This window comes from Falco rusticolus, chromosome 4 (assembly GCF_015220075.1).
Source record: "Falco rusticolus isolate bFalRus1 chromosome 4, bFalRus1.pri, whole genome shotgun sequence".
Lineage (NCBI taxonomy): Eukaryota > Metazoa > Chordata > Aves > Falconiformes > Falconidae > Falco > Falco rusticolus.
This window is the reverse complement of record NC_051190.1, coordinates 98,892,897-98,911,254: the sequence shown is the minus strand read 5'-3', so window position 1 is coordinate 98,911,254 and position 18,358 is coordinate 98,892,897. Positions and strand designations below refer to the sequence as shown.

Sequence of the window (18,358 nt, the reverse complement as noted above, 5' to 3'; positions counted from 1 at the left end):
TGACCTTTGAAAATATAATTTATTATTATTATTTGCTATAATGAGCTTACATTAGTCTGTATACCATTATGCTAGTCCTTACCCAAGGGGCTTACGCTCTTAAGTAACATGAATCCCAAGAGTCTTAGGCAGCCAAAACTGAAGGATTTCCGCAAAGAGCTGCAGGACTGTGCTTTGAACTAACCAAGAGCATCTGCAATGTACCATCTCACCTGGGATATCAAAACTTTGGCCGTGACAACTTGATAGCAACCAGAAGGTTTCCTTTCAGTGGTAGTCTGATGGAGGGTAAGCTAAGGCACTGGGGGATGATTGGTGTCATATGCACCGTGGCCCTTTTCTCAGTGCAGATGCATTTGTGAAGCAGAGACAGAGACTGGGAAGGGAAGAAATCTGGAGCTGGTGAAGTTAATTTCTGTGACAAATGCCTCCTGCACCTTAATAGAGAAATTCAGAATATCATTTTCCTAGGCTTAAGCCAAAATTGCCAAAAGGGCAGTCTAATATCAGGGACCTCAATAAGGGTCCCACTTTGTAAGACACTGCATATCCTCAAGTGATAGAAAAGCAAGCAGGAGCTCTGGGCACTCCGGATCACCGCAATTCCAGCCAGAGCATGCTTAGGTGATGATGCAGAGCATGTGAAAATACCAATTCCAGCTTTACTTTTGCTTTCAAGTTGGCTGTTGAACAGTTATAAAGCAAATTAATTCTACTTAAAAGGACCAGCAAAAGCCCACTGTGAAGTTCTTATTATCAGCTGGTTCTTCCTAAATATAGAGCACTGGCTATTTTTACAATAATCTACTAAACTGAATGTTTTTTCAGTAGTCAGGGGCACAGATTAGCTCTGGTTGTCACTGAAGGAGTTAGTGGTACATTCAGGCAGTAAAAGAAAATCCTAAGAAGCTGTAGCTTAGGGGGCCATGGTGGCTTTGCAGAGGCTGTTAAACGGAGTCTAGCAGAGGAGCAAAACCTGACTGCCACAGCCTGAGACAGCCAAATGTCATGGGGGTTATTGTTTATTGTCAGATAAATTACTTCTGATGTAGTATTTCCTTTGAATAATTATTCATACTTTACAAGTCACTTAAAGGTACTAACTAAATGCATCTGGCTTCCCATGCCTGATGTGTGCTGACCTGCTACCGCAACAGACTGCCCCAGAGAGATTGTAAATCTTTACAGCAGCAAGCTTCTGATTTACCAGTATTTCAGGAAGTGGAGATGGATATTAGGTAGGTTTTTAGTCAAAGATCAGGGTTTCTAACCCCAGGGCACAATATGCAGAAAAGCTGACAACTTCCTTATTCCTTAAGGAATATCCTGGAGAAGAATATTAACACAATAGAGATGTTTTTTCTGCATGTGAGCTGTGAGAGAAATTAGTTACACAAAGAACATCCAAAAACTTTAGCAGGCATTACAATCATCATAATCTAGTATCTCATAAGACCTGCCAATGCACTTCATCTTGTGTGCTCAGAACAGCAGGCCTAAAGTATCCTGAAACATTATCTTCACACACCAAATCCAAAATAAATTGTCATCCTTTCCTCTTTGAATTTGTTTGGTGGCAGCAACTTGTCTTGGCATGAAATATTAGCCATATGGACACTAGAATATCTGCTTTGACCTTGACCTCAGAATAAGTGCTGCCAAAAGTGTGAAGATAACTCCTGTCTTTCATTTCCAAGAGTGATGCTCCATGAGTATAGCGTGATCTGCTCTGCTGTTTGCATCTCAGTGTACAGAAATTTTTTTTTTTTTTTTTTTACTAGGTGTGTTCTGCTAAGAACATATTGTGTGGCTGGCTAGGAACTGGTAAGCAGTATCCCAGGTGATGGTTTATTTGGCAGAGATATTTATTTGAGAAATAACAAAAACAAAAACACCCCCCCCCAAAAAAAAACAACCAAAAAAAGGAGCTAATTTTAGCATCATGGGAAGTGCACTGCTTGTAATTGGCTCTCGCTGTGTTCACCAGTGTTTTCATCTTCTGGATGCTCTGCAAAGTAACAGGAGGCTGCTGGGGGCAAGATGGGGTGAATTTTCTCAGTTGCAGAGCTCTGCTCTGTTCTGGTTCAGAGGTGATGGTTAGTGATCAAAGCAGAGCATTTAGCTGGGAAAGAAGAATAGGTACTCCTCCTTTGGTGAGTTTTTGCTACATTTATTGCACCGCTTGCGAATGGGTGTGAATGATGCACAGGACTTGGGATAAACACATTTCATGGCATTTGCATCTGCCAAATGTGCAGCAGAGCCCTAGGGCCCAGTGGACACCTAATCAGAGATCTTCTTTCACTTTCCCAAGTCCCTGTCTTCCTTTTCTGCTGGTGCCCATAACGTATACCCAAGTAGGGTAGAAGTAAAAGGCATAATCGCTCACAGAGAAAGCTGGCAAGCCTGGGAAGGGTGGAGAAGGGGGCAGGAAGGCACTCCATAGTCTTGGCTGGAAGATGATCATTACCCAGTTTGGAGTCCTGCAGCTTTGACGAACTCATCTCTCTGATTTGTTAAGGCTGTGACAACGTTTTTCACCTTGACACCACTGGTTGAAATTCACACTAGCACAGTGCTAATGATGCCATCTGATGATGCTCAGCGGACTGTGCAAAATGGATTTATTCTGTGTGCTTCCTAGTGGGCAGAGATCCACATTACACTCGACAGCTTCAACATATGGAAATGGTGACGTGTGATTGATGTGGTCCCTGCAGGTCACGCTAACTCACGGTGTATTAGCCCTGCGTCCCAGGGAGGCTTATGCTACTGCAGCTGCCCACGTCCATTATCTGGATTAGGAATAAATGGAAGAATGGATGTTCCCAGCGGTGTGAATCTGGCACCTCGTGAAATAATGTGCACTACGGAGGGTAGCGGGAGGCAAATTTCACACAATCCAATCCCACAGCACATGTGAGCACAGAACAGGTTACAACCAAACATTTGTATATGGGTGAGAAGGGTGGTTCTGTTAGATTTGAGTCAGATCCCTAGTAATCATGTGGCTTTTTAAAACGGCTGCAGTAGCTATGTTTTCTTGTTCATTTTTATCATTTGGACATTTTCCACGTCTCAGATTCTAAAATAAATGACTAGATGTTCCAAAGTTGCTAAGTAAAGGATGGCATATATAACCCAAGAAGCCCTCTGATCAGACATCCCTTCTTGACCTAATTTTTGGCTAGGGCTAAGCAGCTGGTCTCTCAAAAAACAGATTGCTTAATGGCACCCAGGACTGGAGGCAGCCAAATTTAGGGGTTTTCAGCCAAAGGGATGAGCAGACTAAGGCTTCCTATAATGATACAGACATGCATGTGGAGGCCTGCCTGGCCAAAACAAAAATGAAAATGTCTTTTGTTTCTACCCCTAAAGAGTAGGATGCTTTGTAGCTTCTACAGGGAAATCACCTGCTTATGGCATTTCAAGGGACTCTCCTGAGGCCATACTGCAACCTCGTCTCCCTTTGCCACAGAGATTCCCTGCAATCTTCCCATTCCCACCTCACTGCTCCCGCAGCCGCGGGGCCACCACAGCCCCTGCAGATTTTCCTGCTTTCCCAGAGAAGCCAACAAAATTGGATACTAACTCTTCTGTCCTTCTGCAGAAAACGGAAGATATTTCTTACTGCCAGATGTGCAAGCCTGTTCCCTGTCGGCTGGTCCCTCCCTGGTGTCTCACCCTCTCCCTGTGCTTTTTCCTCCAGGTGTTCTACTGATCTTGGCACTGACAGAAGAGCTGGTGTTTTCTGTTCAGGTACTGTCTCCCACTGTCTCCTCCTCTCAGGGCTTCCCAATGGACACTACCACTACCACGGCCATGGGAGCAACACCTCGCCACAAAGACCACCACGTGGCAGAGCCCCTTCCCACAACTGCTCACACCATTCCCCATCCTGTCAGCTTGGCGGAGAAAGCCCCTTCCACCGGGCAAAAGCAAGTGAGCAGCCCTCACATCAGTGAAAAGGAAACGTATCATTTATACAACCAGAGTGCTTTGTACTCGGGACAGACTCGCCCCAAGGGGAAAATATTCCAGGTTTTCAAAGGCAACTTCACAGAGTCCTCAGAGCCTTACCTAAAGACCACCCTGCACTCTCCCTTCCCTACCCTGAGGAGCCCTTTCACAGACCACCCGTTTCAGTCCCAGACCGCAGCATCCAGCGATCCAAATGGCACGGGGCTGGCAAGAACTACACACTCAGACCCTTCTCCCCACCGCAACGCCTCGGGAAGCCTTAGGGAAGCAGAGCGAGGGGACGGGGCCGAGCTAGTGGTGCAGGAGGCAGATTTTGCCACCACAACTGCTGGACCATCAACTGATCCTGAAGCAGTGTCGGTGCCTTTTAAACCCACCCGCTACGGCGTGTGGGATATGCTGAGCAAAAACAACTCTTGGGTAACCTTGAATCTCAGTACAAACGTCCCTCTGTTTGCTGGCCCTGGATCTGCAACAGCAGCAGCGGGTCACTCGGTTCAGACCAGTTTCGACGTCAGCGTCTCCTCCCTGGCAGCAGGAGACCCCAAGGGACCTGCTCCAACACAGCATGGCGTGGTGACTAACACAACCTTGCTAGGCAGGGCTCTCTCTGCAGCACCTGCCACAAGGTTGTCCAGCTCCCTTTCCACAGCTGGCTCCACCGCCACCGGGAACTTCCTGAACAGACTGGTTCCTGCTGGGACCTGGAAACCCGGGGTGCAAGGAAACATCTCCCATGTCACCGAGGGGGACAAACCCCAGCACAGAGCAACCATCTGTCTCAGCAAGATGGACATTGCCTGGATCATCTTGGCTATCAGCGTACCTATATCTTCATGTTGTAAGTTAATTGCTGCTTTATTTTGCTTTTTCTTTCCTTAAAATTCAGATTTCGGCTCGTGATTCAAGGAGGTGGAGAGCTAACGGAGACAGGGCAGCTTGAGGTGGATGAGAAGCAATCACTAGACAGGGATCACATTCACTGACCAAAGTGCTTTGCTTCAAAATGCAGGGCCAAAATGTTTGTGCTCAAAGCATATACTTGTTCTGTTGCTATTAGAAATCACTTTGGGGCCCTCCATTTGAGGGTGTGACACAAGGCTGAAAAACTCTAGAAGGTGAAGCAGCTTTACTTCAAGGCATTTAAGCTGGTAATGAAAAATTGTGCAAGTCTTTAATCTAGAAACCGCTATATGCTGCCCTGGATTTTCAACTGGATTTGAAAAGCCTATTCCTAACCCAAAGTATTAATGACAGTTGTAATGACTAATACCTTAGGAAACACCAGTTTTCCCATGTGATAGAATATTTCATTGCAGGCAATTTGTAAACTATCAGACTTTAAAGTCTGATAATCAGAGTGCCGGTTTCCTCCATTTTAATTCCAATTTTGCAGCTGTTGAAGGAGAAGGAAGAATTTTAAATCCTGGCCTTCAGACACCAGGATTCAGCCACAGGGAGGACCAGGGCAGGTTGGGTTCCCAGAGCTGGCTTAGGGTCTTGTCATTTGCCTAAGCTACAAAAAGCACATGAGAAACAATGAGGAAGCTTGTGAGTGGATGCTGATGTGTCCCCTGCTTAGCAGGGTTATATCACCAAGGTAGGACAACATACGCTCTGGGCTTTCACTGTTGTGGGGTGTGATTGTGCTGCTTTGTCTGGAGTGAAACAAAACCAAACGTTTCCCAGCCTTTGCTGCCTGAGGAAATATTAAAGGGTAGCAGCCAACAATATTGTGTGTTAATTCAGTTATTTACATCTACTAGCTGTTCCGAGGACAAGGCTAGATAAGCTGACTGGGAGAGTCTTGCACACAGCTTACTCCTGCCAAAAAGGACAGTGCTGCTGTCCCCTGCTGTCTCTGGGGCGCAGCCACCTGATCTTGCGCCTCTCCTTCTGCCCAGGCCTGACTGACACTTCCCTGAGACACTTCCAGATTGCTGAAGTGGCCAAAAAGTGCTCGCTTTTCTCTTTGGCACTTTCTGTCCACCCAGTGAGTTGAATCAGCTCCCTGCAGGGTCAGGTGAGCGTGAGACGTGGAGTGGATGAGGCTGCAGGAATATACACCTGGAGGGGCAGCCACGCTAATCCTTTCAGCAGCTGCAAATTCTTGGATTGGCTCAGCGTCTCGGTTAGGCTTGTCCCTTCTGCTGTTGTCAACGTGGTTAAAACCACGGGTGAGAACAAAGCTTAAACCTTAAAGATGGAAAACCAAAATAAAGATAAACCAAAGCAGAAGTGTGCATAGATACATCTGCAAAAGATGGAGAGGAGAAACTGGGTTATAGCACATGATGAGAAGCAGTGATATTTGATGATTTTACAAACAGCCTTGTCTTATCAATCAGTAGAAATAGAGGATGAAATAAATTCTTCCAAGCATTATTTTTTCGGCCAATATTCAGAAAGGAAGGTGATCCTAATGGAAAGTGTCCAAACAAAATAAACCACAAAATACAATACCATACAACACAAGCATAGGAAGCATAACTAGTGTGTACACTGGTGTATTCTGCCTGCAGTGTGCCACATATGAGCTAATAAGTAATGATAGTTGTTATTTTTATTAATAACAATAATAATAGGAGTCTGTTGGCAGGACTTCTAACGCACTATTCATTAAATAGTGGTGTTTAACCTTTTCTTCTTATCATGTGTGCCATAACAGTATGTGTTCATATGGCTGTGTCTGTTCTGTTTCTTATCTTTATAAGCTACATTTTTTAAAAAGGCAAATGTTATTTTGAAAATTATCTATACCAGCTCTAATATATCTGAGTGTTTAAATGATGCAGATATTTAAGTCCTGCTTTGAGGACCAGATTTCTGAGGATGGTCTTCAGTGGGACTCTCCTTTTAAAATCTGGGGATCCTCAGACATATTTCAGAGTTTAAAAGACTGGCAGGTAGGCTTTTAACTGGGATTTTTTTGGATCTGGCTGAAGTGCCTAGGGAATTGCTTTCATCCAAAAGTTATGCCGTTAAACTATTCCATGGTAAGTGCTGTTGTACAGGCATAAGTTATTCCTAGAGGAGAAGAAAAAGAAGTTACAACAACTTAAAGCATTTTTACCCAGATGCACATGCATCGGCCATGGCTCCCCTCTGTGCTGCACACTGGAGGGGCACTTTCTGTCCTGGCCCTCGGGCAGCTGCGTGCCTTCAGCAGGGTGCGCGGTGCGCGGTGCAGTCCGGGGTGTGCAGGGGACTGTCGCCACCTCCCGGGCACAAGCGCCTGCAGCTGAGGACAGAGCTGGCATTCACTTCTGGTCTAGGGGGGGCTGATGCTAAGAGGCGGTCGAAGCGTACAGCCCTTTGGATTTCATTTCATCTTCAAGGCATGAAAATGCTCTCACAGCTGCTGTGGGCATGGACTGGGAAAACACTGTCCTGCCCCCGCCTTGGCATGCTGAAAGGTGGAGGCATCTCCGACATCAAGACTCGGCCCCATGCTTTTAAATATCTGATCTGCCTTAGGAGGGAACAACCACGGGGAAAGTCACGGAGGGCTCCGATCATGGGAGGCTGGAAGTTATTGCTACCCCGGAGCTGCAAGCTGGCAGCTCTGTGCTCAGGCTGGCACCCTCAAGGCTGCTGGCCAGAGCCACCAAGGGGGGCGGTGAGCCCTGAGCTGCTGCTGGGACATCTGTGAGAAGGGATAAGGCCCTGCACCAGGCAGAGAGGCAGCCCCAAGGCAGGGAAGTTAGCAACAAACCCTGGAAAGGAGTGGAGGGAGGTGAGGAGAGGCGACCAGAGCCTGTGCGCAGCTGCAGAGCTGCAGGAATCTAATGAACTCGGCTCCCTCCTCCTGCTAATGAGCAGTGCCCCTCAGCCAGCTCGCTGACCTCGGGGCTGTTGCCAGAGCCCTTGCAGAGCTACGCAGTGGCCGGTGCATCTCTCCTCTGCCAGGAGCCCTGGTACCTTTCCCTGGAATCCCTCCCCTGCACGAGGAGTGTAGCGAGGAGGCTGGAAAAGCCTTCTTTCTCAGGGGGCTTCTGGGCACGGCTTGTGCTGCCCCACACCACCATGCTGCAGAAACATGTCTGTCCCTCTCGAACGCCTGGTGCAGTAGGGCCCCGCACACTGCTTGCTGTCACATCTTTTATTGACAGGCACCTGTTAAATGAAAACCTGTGGGCATTTTAACTTCCGTAGCAGGGGAAGTGACCTGCTGGAGAGTGACTGCAGGAGCCCTTGGCTCTTCGTCCCCACTGCAAGAAATGCCTGGGATGCTGCGCTTCTTGCAGAAGAAAGACCCCACTGGGGCTCCTCGCTGGCCCATCCCTGCCATGGGGATTTGCATCTAAGAGCAGGAAGCAGCAGAAGCTTTGTTCAGCATCGTTGTGCTCTGGCATCTGAGCCCCACTGTGGACTGGCAGGTCCTGCCAGCCATGCTGGTAGCACAGCTCAGTGGCTATAGCACTAGCCTGAAGACCTGGGCCTCAGGAGCTTGCCTACTGAACTAAGAGATGGGGTTTAGCCTCCCCGTCCTTACAGTATCTTTTTCTTTAAGAATGCATAGGTTTCTGAGTCCCACTGAAATCCCTTAAAATGCTGGCCAGAAAAGTGATGCTTTGAATAGGAATGCTTGAGCCATGTCTGCTCTGTGAACGTGGGGAAATCATTTCACCTTTTGCTGCTTCAGTTTCATGATACAAACAACAGGGGTAATGTTGCTAATGCTATTTAACGGCTGCAAAATGGAGGATTCTGTATCATTGCATTCCCAGAAAAGCAGTCATATATAACACTGATATCTGTATTTTATGCATGTCACAGTTTGAGTTGGTTTTGTGGTGTCCTTCAGGCAGCCTTGAACATTTTTGTGCACATGCAGTTATGTGTGTGTGGCTGCCAGCCTCTGCAGTGCAGAACAAGACACAATATGAACTCTTTTTAAAACCCAATATCCCGGTCCTTGGGCTCCCAGTACTTACATCTCTGTAATTACAGAATGGCACGATAAAATGTAGAAGAACAGAAACTTGCAAATCAGATGCACAGAAGTCAATTCATTCAGTCAGTTCTGCTGACACAGGAAAACACGAGAGGAAGGCTGAGCCTCTGAACACAGGCGTCAGCAGAACTCAAAGAATATATGAAGAATTGCCTTGGACCTAACCCCACTTAGATCGCATTTCATGCACTGGGATGCTTTCCAAAATTATCTCACCCATTTTCTCTATCACAAAGCCTACAAACGTTTGCGTCCTTGTCTGAAGCGGGAGAGATCCCAAGCCCTGAGTCTAATCCCCAGGTGAGAGCTCAGGCTGAGCTGGAGAAGAGCATCCTGTCTCCAGATGTAAGCAGTGACGGTCGATAACCAAACCCATTGTGATACCTTTATCATGGCTAAGGCTGTTCTACTATAGATGGCCACGGTAAACAAGGGAAATTGAAAGAAATATGGAAAAACCTCTATTTTAGTAAACGAGGCAAGGATTCAATAGAAACTTCATTTATGTTATGATCTACAGGCATAGGGAGAAGTAAATGAACATCCTTCGGTCTGAGTATTTCCTGACTTTTAAGCGCTTGCAATGTTCAGGTTTGTTAACATTGTGTTTTACATGGGAGCTGGAGAGTGGGGCATGGGGCTCCGCAGCTATATAAGATTGGTAAAATATTTAATCGAGTTGAAAAGAAAGACAGAAGACTATCAGGAAACTGTAGGGAGTTGGTATGATCTCATTACACTGCATTTATGAAGCCGGTATTGAATATGGTGTATAATCCTGGTGGTTTATGTTTAAAAAAGAAAGCACTGGAAGAGTAGAAAAGAGCCATTTGAATGATTTAAGAGCTGAGACATCTTGTGTCACCAAGTAGTCCAAGAAAAGGCTGAAGCCCACATATATAGGGGACATTTCTGATAGCATAGTGGAAACTTTTAATAAAAAAAAGCAAAAGCAGATTGAGGAAGTGGCGGCTGAAGCTGGAGGTATTTAGACAACAAGGGGAATGTAAACATGTTGCCACAACAGAAATTAAGCATTGAAACAAACTTTGTGGGGATGGATTCGTTATCCGGTCACTCCATGTCCTTAAATGAAGGTGGATATTTTCCCATGAGATAGGCTGTACCTTAAATGCAGCTTGTGGTTAACAGGTGAAAGTCTCCTGGTTGAGCAGGTGTCGTGCAGTTGAGAGTATATGACAGATATGTTCCCAACAGCCTAGAAACCTGTAAATCTGTGAGAATCTCATTTCTCCCATTTGCGGGATGTATTAAGTCTTGTTTCGTGGGTAGGGGGGACAGATAATGCAGTTGTAATTTGCCTTGGGGTCAGAAAGAGGCCAGCATCATAGCTGGAGCTTAACAGCTCAGCCCCTGAATGTGTGGGTTGACTTTTCTCCCTCCAGACTAGCCACAGGTCAAAGCATATGAGTTAGAAATGCTTCTGAGCTCCCTGAACCTCCAGTGTCCACAAAATTGCACAGAGCCCTGCTATTTCCTAACATGTATCATCATCTTTGTATGTAGAACTTCAGGCTGACACAGGGACAACACTGAAGTGTCATTCTCGGGGCACTAGCTATTGAGCAGGCAAAGGGAAAAGTTCGTCTAACTTTTCAGACGCGAGTCCTTGAAAACCAGAGAAGTTAGCCTTCTTCCTGCCTGAAGGGTTGGCCAGCTCTGAAACAGAGGTGATATACATGGCAGCGCTGAACAACAGCACTTTCTCGTCCTTATGAGGACATGACATAATGTACCAGGAAGGATAAGCAGGCTATTGCAGCTGCTGTTTCTCTCTTCAGCTCTGTTGTTGTTATTGCCATTTCTCCCTTCTAGACCATCTCTGCCCTCTGTGTATTTCATCCATTTAATATGTCCTTGCTGGCCATCGCAACTGTCTTTCTGGAAAGAATTTTTTTCTGTAATACACATAATTCTAGTCATAGGAGCAAATAGATTTCTAAGAATATTTGTAAAGCTGTACCCCATTCATAGTATTGTTCTGGAAGCGAGCGGTCCTGTGTTAGCTACGTTAATTTCACTAAAATATGCCCCCAAAGGGTAGTTAATATGAGATGAAAAGGGAACAGCCTCATTCCAGCGCTGCTGTCCTCTCTGTCCCTCTTAAATCAGGTCTCCTCATCTTTGAATTGGGGCAGCTTAGGTAAATAGCCTTCTGCTAAAATATGTTATATTCAAGGAGGCTCAGGAACCCATTTTCCACAGTCTTCCATCCGTTTGCTTGTGTGTGCGCTAATGTTAGAGGGCAAGAGTGTAATGAACGGAGAGAGCATTATTGCCTTAGAGCAGCCATATCTGCACATGGCAAGGCCATTTCCTGCTGGAAGAAGCAGAGTTCTCGACTCAGTGTCACCGGCTTTCCAGCCCATAAAACCCAAATCTGATACTTCTCTGTCAGCAGTCACAATGTTTTGTAAGCTGTAAAACCTCAGGTTTTCAAAATATTTGCACAGTGGTAGAGTTGGCTTTACTGGGGCTCTCATATCCTCAGGCACCTTCAAAAAACGCTCCGTGCCTTAAGGAGTACCAAAAGGTCTGTTGGATCTCACCAGCAGTGGGGAAGACTAAATGTAGGTCCTGCTTCACTTTCTAATCTTAACAAGCCTGCAGGCTGGGCTGGGACACAGAGAGCGTAGCAGCAGAGCAGGGAGCAAAGATGTAGCCCTTCATGAGGATGAGTGTTTCCCCAGGCAGGGAGGGCAGTTTTGGCAGCCCCAACGTGGTGCCTGCCTACGGGCGCAGCAGCAGGAGTCGGGCTGTCAGCACATGAAGTTATTGGTGATAGAAAGAACGAAGCAATATGAGTCAAAGATAATAGCAAGTTTGATGGTGACCTGCTTTTCTGAAACACGCAGGAATAGTGTGGGAGATTTTTCCATTAGTTTCGGAAGATTTATACAATAAGCTCACCTTTCCCTTTGAAGAGACATAACCTGCCTGAACTCAAACCTGTTAATTTATTTTTTTCTTAGTAGCATATTGTTTTGTTTTAAATAGAGCTCTAGCCTTGCACTTTTGTATTGCCATTTTATGTGAGTAGACGGAAAAAGAATATTAGACGCATGGCATATGAGTAGCTGCAATGTTTGTCAAAACATACAAAGCAGCTTTGACCTCTCTGCAGTCTTTTCTTTCCTCTGGGCTATAATTCTAATAAATAATTTTGGCTGTAGCTGAGAAAATAATATATTTTTCTGCTTCATGAATATTTTCTCTCTTTCTTTCTACCATGAGGGGTTTAGAAATAATGGAGTGAATTTACGAGAGGGCATTCCCTATTTCACAGGTACAAATCAAACTAAGTACATGTCCAGCTACCTGTCTGTCTATATAAATCAGGCAGATTATAAGCACAACTGGTCAATTAATTCCACAGGTGTAAGGTAAGCACACAGAGCTTATGCATTACTCCTCTGAACAAACCCTTGTATGCACCTCAGCTTATGCCTGAGCCTGGACCATTGGGAGCAGTAAGTTTGTTACAGTGGGTTTGCCTGGCTTTCATAAAATTGCCAAGATTACCCATCTGAATTGCGAGAGATGACTAAACCAAAAGCAATTCCAGAAAATAACATTCAACCAGCTTTGCGTTGGGCCCACCTGCCTCGGGCGCAGTATCCTGGCATCTCTGCCGTCAATGGGTGCCTGTGGCCTTGAGACCAGACAGAAAATTGTATCGGGGAGTTTCACTTGCTGGTCACTTCATCTTCATCTTGCTTAACTGCTCTACTTTAAGCTCAAGTATTTCAGACTGCAGAAGCTTAAGTGTGCTCCACAGGTAAGAAAAAAAAGCCAGGCTCAGACACCACCAGTGCTCAGGGAAGTGTGGGGAGCAGATTATGCTTATCAGTAGATCCCACATCCTGATATGGCTGATGGAGACAGGCAGGAAAAGCCCAGCTCTGGGGTTAGTGGTACCCTGGAAGCATAAGCTACGTGGGACAGGTGCCAGAGGGGATCTCCACACCACCTCACCACTGTCTCATCCTGCTCAGGAGCCCTTGCTGGTCACTGATGTTTTGGAGCATGATCACAACGTACCCAAAATCCAAGCTATGAAGGGCAGGTGAGAGAGGCAGGAATCCGTGGCACTTCAGGGCAGAAGCTTTTGGTATTAAAGACGTGCAGCTACAAGCATTTAGGAATTTGGTATGTGAGCCTAGGACAGGTGCCTCTCACTGCCCATTTGGTAATGTGCCCTTTGCTGCAGCACCTGAACGCATTAGAAGTAGAAAAGATCTGTGCAGAGGCATCCTTTGCAGTCCCTGGGGAGAGCCCTCTGTCCTAGAGGGTCTATAAATCCCTGCTTAGGTATTAAAATAGCATCAGCTACAACACCAATACTTTCCATTAGCCACACAGCCACATCCTGAAGATTATAAACTCACATCAAAAAGAAAGTAAAACCTGTATATTCTGCCAAGCCCAAAGCCTCATCTCCTTGGCCCAGATTCTGACTTAACTGTGTGGGGTTTGTTAGGAGAGAGCTAGATCTGGCTGAGAGTGAACTGTATGAACAAAGGTCACCAGCCCTCTCCTTAAGTAATGTAAAAAACAAATCCATTGTACTGATGAGTCGTTATTGAAAGGAAATAACCACATTTTTACATGTTTCTATTGACAGCAGTTCTGCTGACAGTCTGCTGCATGAGGAGGAAGAAAAAGACATCTAACCCAGAAAACAACCTGAGCTATTGGAATAATGCTATTACCATGGACTACTTCAACAGGCATGCTGTAGAGTTACCAAGAGAGATCCAGTCGCTGGAGACTTCAGAGGTACCTCACTTGCAGAACTAGTGTCTGAAAACTGTAACTGTAGCCGTGCTGGGAGAAGGGCAGAGGAAGTCGTATTAATAACACCTTGAAATCCCTGCGCACATTCAGGGAGAGACAGCTTTTTGAGAAGGAGTTGCCCCTGTGCATGTATAATATGGGATAAATATGTTAACCACAGTGGTATTGCCACCCTGTTCCCAGCCATTGCAGATATATTCCATATTGCTGTGGGGTCATGGGAGTTAACCACCTTTTGGTGAATTTGTTCCCGGGTTTCTCTTCCTTTTGAGCCTAAGGCCAGCGTCTAGGCATACCATGACTGCTTAGGAGAGCTCTTCGGGCTGGCTTGTTACTGACAGTCAGCCCTTCTAATCTGTCTCGTGCATGTCCCACACAGCATCAGATATAGGGGTTGTGGGAGTTAGCACAAATTTTGTGCATTTATGTCTCGGGAGCTGCCTATAGCTTCTCCAGTTCAGGGAGTGAGTGTTCCCAGCATATAAGCAATCAAGACATCAGTATATGGGAGTGTGTAGTGGTGGTGTATACTCATCCTTTACTGGTTCAGTGGGATTATTCATATATGGGCAGGTGATCTTACTGATGGCCTCAGAGATAGAGAATAATAAATTTGGTTAGTTCAGAGGTATTTAAAACCTAGAAACAGTGGAGAGTTTGGGTTTATACTGAAGTAATCTTCAGATCAGCTAGCTGACTTAACTCATCTCATTAAATAAAATCTTAAAAAAAAAAAAGTGTTCAGAAACGAACCTGTCAGATGTGATTAGACAAGTACTCACAGTCACTTCATTAATCCCACTTTGCTGGCAATTATGTTGCTCAAACTAAGGCAGGATCTGGTCTAGACTTACCAAGAATCAAATCAATAGAACCATAGAATCATTTAGGTTGGAAAAGACCTTAAGGTCATTGAGTCCAACCCTTAACCTAGTACTGCCAAGTCCACCACTAAACCATGTCCCTAAGCACCACATCTGCAGGTCTTTTAAATACCTCCAGGGATGGTGACTCAACCACTTCCCTGGGCAGCCTGTTCCAGCGCTTGACAACCCTTTTGGTGGAGACATTTTTCCTAATAGCCAATCTAAACCTCTCCTGGCACAACTTGAGGCTGTTTCCTCTTGACCAGTGATAGACCTATTGACATGTGGAATGGTCTCCAAAAGCTGTCATCTGAGTCATTTAAACCTGATCGGAACATGACTGAACTGCAGCGTGCTCAGTTAGCTTGGAACCGTATATGTGGCTTTCTGACCTTAAAAAGAAGCTGAAAATGCATCTTTGAAGAGTCAAAGCCAACTGATAGAGAGGAAACTGTTGCAATGCATCGTGAAAGTGGAAAAAAAGATATCAAAAAAGAAACATGAAAGCTCAAATTCTGCTAAGGGACCTGAAGTTTGGTGCATCTGACTTCTGTGTCCCCAGACTGAGAAAGAATCAGCGTGACTATCAGAGGAGCTCTTCACTCGCATCTCCTACTGCCTGAAGAAGCTCTCCAAACTGGCTCACCAAACTTAGCTCTCCGGGAGCCCGAGCCCCCAAAATTCAGGCACTTTTGGAGGATTGGGAGAAGTGATAAAAATAGCAGTTGATTCCTCACATGCATTTGCACAGGGCAGCGGAATGCCCTGGTGTGCTCGTGGAGGGTTAGGGGTGTGAAGTGCTCACCCTGTTTCTCTTTCTCCTAGGACCACCTCTCTGAGCCGCGCTCCCCTGCCAATGGCGACTACCGTGACAGCGGGATGGTCCTTGTGAACCCCTTCTGTCAAGAAACACTATTTGTAGGACACGAGCAAGTCTCTGAAATATGACCCCACAGCTGCCCACGTACTGCAGTTTCATCTCTAATGTCTCCAAATTATAAATAAATATATATATTATAAATATAACCTTTGTGTAACCCTGAATTACAAGAAATGTTTTCAGCTTTTCTTTTGTCCCTCAGAATTGTCAGCCCCTTTTTTATAAGTGTGGTAAAACTTTACAGAACAAACTGTGGCTTTATAAAATAAAGGTATTTCTAAGCAAAACACCTGTCAGGTGGGCTGTTTTCTTTGCTGTCATTTACAATCTGCTGCTAAATATACTCGGTCTGGAAAAATATGGGATAAGGCTGGGTTTGGTGGAGACAGCATGTGTTGCGTACAGCGCCCTGCATCCTACGTGAGATCATTCAGCCTGGCCATGAGCGTTGCTGCTTGGTGAATGTCCCTTCTCGTACTGTAAAATGACTTCGGTCACTCCTTTCTTCTAGGCTGCAAAGCTAGAATACAAACCAGACAGGACCAGCTCAGTTGCCAGAAGCAGTCTGTACGGCTCGTGTGCCAGTCTTGTATCCTTTGAGTGACTCCAGTACCGGGATATAGAAGGGCTCACCTTTCAGAGTTCCCCTTCCAGTAGAAACCAGCCAGGGTCTGCCAGCTCAGCATGAGGAGAGAAGGGGAGCTGGGCTACAGTGGGATGATGAACAAACCTGACGTATGCATGGCATCCAGGGCCACGCAAGACACAGGCAAACCCATCAGGGTAGTAATGTTGCCCCGTGACTTTTTTATATTATCTTCAGGCTTCAACAGGAGAGCCAAGTTCCAGTTTGAACTCCAATACTGTTTTACATGAGCACAGACAAGAATGACTTTTTTTCCTGCACAAATGTCATAACCATGCTGCACATTGGACTCACAGCTCCTCCACTCTGGCCCAATGAGTCAAGTCCTGAATTATTTCCTGCAGAGCAAACAGCCTCAAAAGAAGGTACATAGAGAGCCCCCTTCAAAGGAACATAAACCTCCTCTGAACTGATCAGAAATCTTGAAATCTAGTGACTAGGGACTCCCACCAATTGAATTGACCACATTTCCACTTCCCCACTGTTTTATTTATGTTCTTCGGCTGCTAGTGCCATTGAATCAAGTTTCCTCATAGCCCCCTCTCTCAGAATGTTCTTACGCCCTTAGGAATGAAAACACAGTGTTTCAGAGCAAAATGGCATTTCAGTCCTGCCCAGTTAAGCACTAGATTGCAGGCTGTAATGGTGTTAGGGGAATAGTAGGGGTGAACAAAGCTTAAATGATGGACTAAATATAGGTTGTTACAAGGAGAGGCTAACAGGAAATGATGTTGCCTAAATCAATGCTCTCTCTTTGAGTAACCCAGAACCATTACTGTGGGCTCAATTTTCAGTTTTGCTTCTGAAATTTCCTTTTTTGTATCGTTCAGCAAGTGAAATGGCCTCTGTCCTTTCAGGTCTCGGCTGGCCTCTCCACACCTCTGGCTGTCAGTCCTTGTAGATTATTTTCTACCTGCACTCCTCACTTCATCAGGAGCAGGGATTTTACGCCCTGCTCCAGCTGGCTGCTCCGTGCCACTAGGTGCTCAGGTTTATCGCTTGGTTGTGTGAAAGGGAAGTTTGAGCAGGACAGGGTTGGCATAGCATTATTAACCATATGCCTTGTTCAAGGGCAGCCACGGCTGGTACCAGAAAAGGGAATTGTAGCAGCAGCACATCTGGTCCAGCTGTTCCCACCTGCCAGCAGTGTGCTGGTGGCTGCAGTTAGTCAGAGCAACCTGACAGCTTTACTAAATGATGGCTGGAATCAAACCAAGACGCAGCTCCCCCCAGGACCAGGGGGCACAGTGGCATTGTTGTCCCTCCTTTCTCCCTGTCCCACATGTGCATGTCTACTGTGCCGAAGCACAAACCTGAATGTGGGCCACAGGCTTCCTAAAATTAGAAAATTGTAATGTTACAGGGTCTCTCCTAGGTATTTGATTTTCTGCTCAGTATCACAGAGTAAAGCACCACTTCCCTACAAGGTGACCAGGGCAGGCAGGAAGACATGGCTGTGCATGGACATGGATTGGGCTCTTTGGGAATATATCTTTTCACCATGGGATAAATGCTATGCAACATGATAGCCGTGATCCTCACGATCAAATACTAAGTGGGCTCCTGCAAATCACTGGTTGATTTGTGAGTAAAAACTTCCAGACAGTCATGCCAAGAGGGAAAGCAATCTCATGAAGACCTTCCTCTTCCATTTCAACAGGGAGGTGGAAAGAGAAAATAAGGTTACAGAGAACTAATTTCAATTCCTTGCAAAAAAGTCTGTGTTTTTACATTTGTTTTCTGTACATGGTAATTCTCTTGCAAGGTAGTTTTATTTGACACAGAGGAAGTATGCTGAAAATGTGTGTAAGAAATAGAGGAGGATTCCTCTCACTCAGCCAACACAGTTTGCTTGGTGATCCAAATGCAGAATGCCTAGAAACTAGCCAAAAATACTTGCAAAGCTGTGAGATGCCGCGCTATTCCTAGGCTTCACACAACCGGGAAACGGTGATCTGACTGTAGGCAATGCTGACTGTAGGCAGTCTCACAGTTTTCAGACTTAAAAAACAAGTGAAACAGACTCCAGCCACCAACCCGGCAAGCCAGGATTAGGCACCCGCGGAAGACGGGGATTTCTGATTTTATTCCATCTCGCCAAAGACTCACCACCGCCCCTGTACAAACCTACACCGCATTAGGGCAATGCCCAACATCAGCACATTACAGGCATGCCTACAAAGATGCACACATGGTAGTCCTACCCTGGA

The 18,358-nt window shown here is 45.8% G+C and overlaps 1 protein-coding gene across 4 annotated transcripts in view; it reads left to right on the top strand.

Annotated features, from left to right (window-relative positions):
• The window catches only part of TMEM108 (transmembrane protein 108), a 167,346-nt gene extending 151,557 nt beyond the window's left edge, over positions 1 to 15,789 (top strand). For all 4 annotated transcript variants that reach the window (XM_037383328.1, XM_037383329.1, XM_037383330.1 and 1 more), the window contains 3 exons: positions 3,710 to 4,822; positions 13,584 to 13,738; positions 15,448 to 15,789. In XM_037383328.1, the coding sequence (XP_037239225.1) occupies positions 3,710 to 4,822; positions 13,584 to 13,738; positions 15,448 to 15,570 (1,391 nt within the window). In that variant the 3' untranslated portion in view covers positions 15,571 to 15,789. The remainder of the gene's footprint in view (positions 1 to 3,709; positions 4,823 to 13,583; positions 13,739 to 15,447) is intronic.
• Positions 15,790 to 18,358: the final 2,569 nt, after the last annotated feature.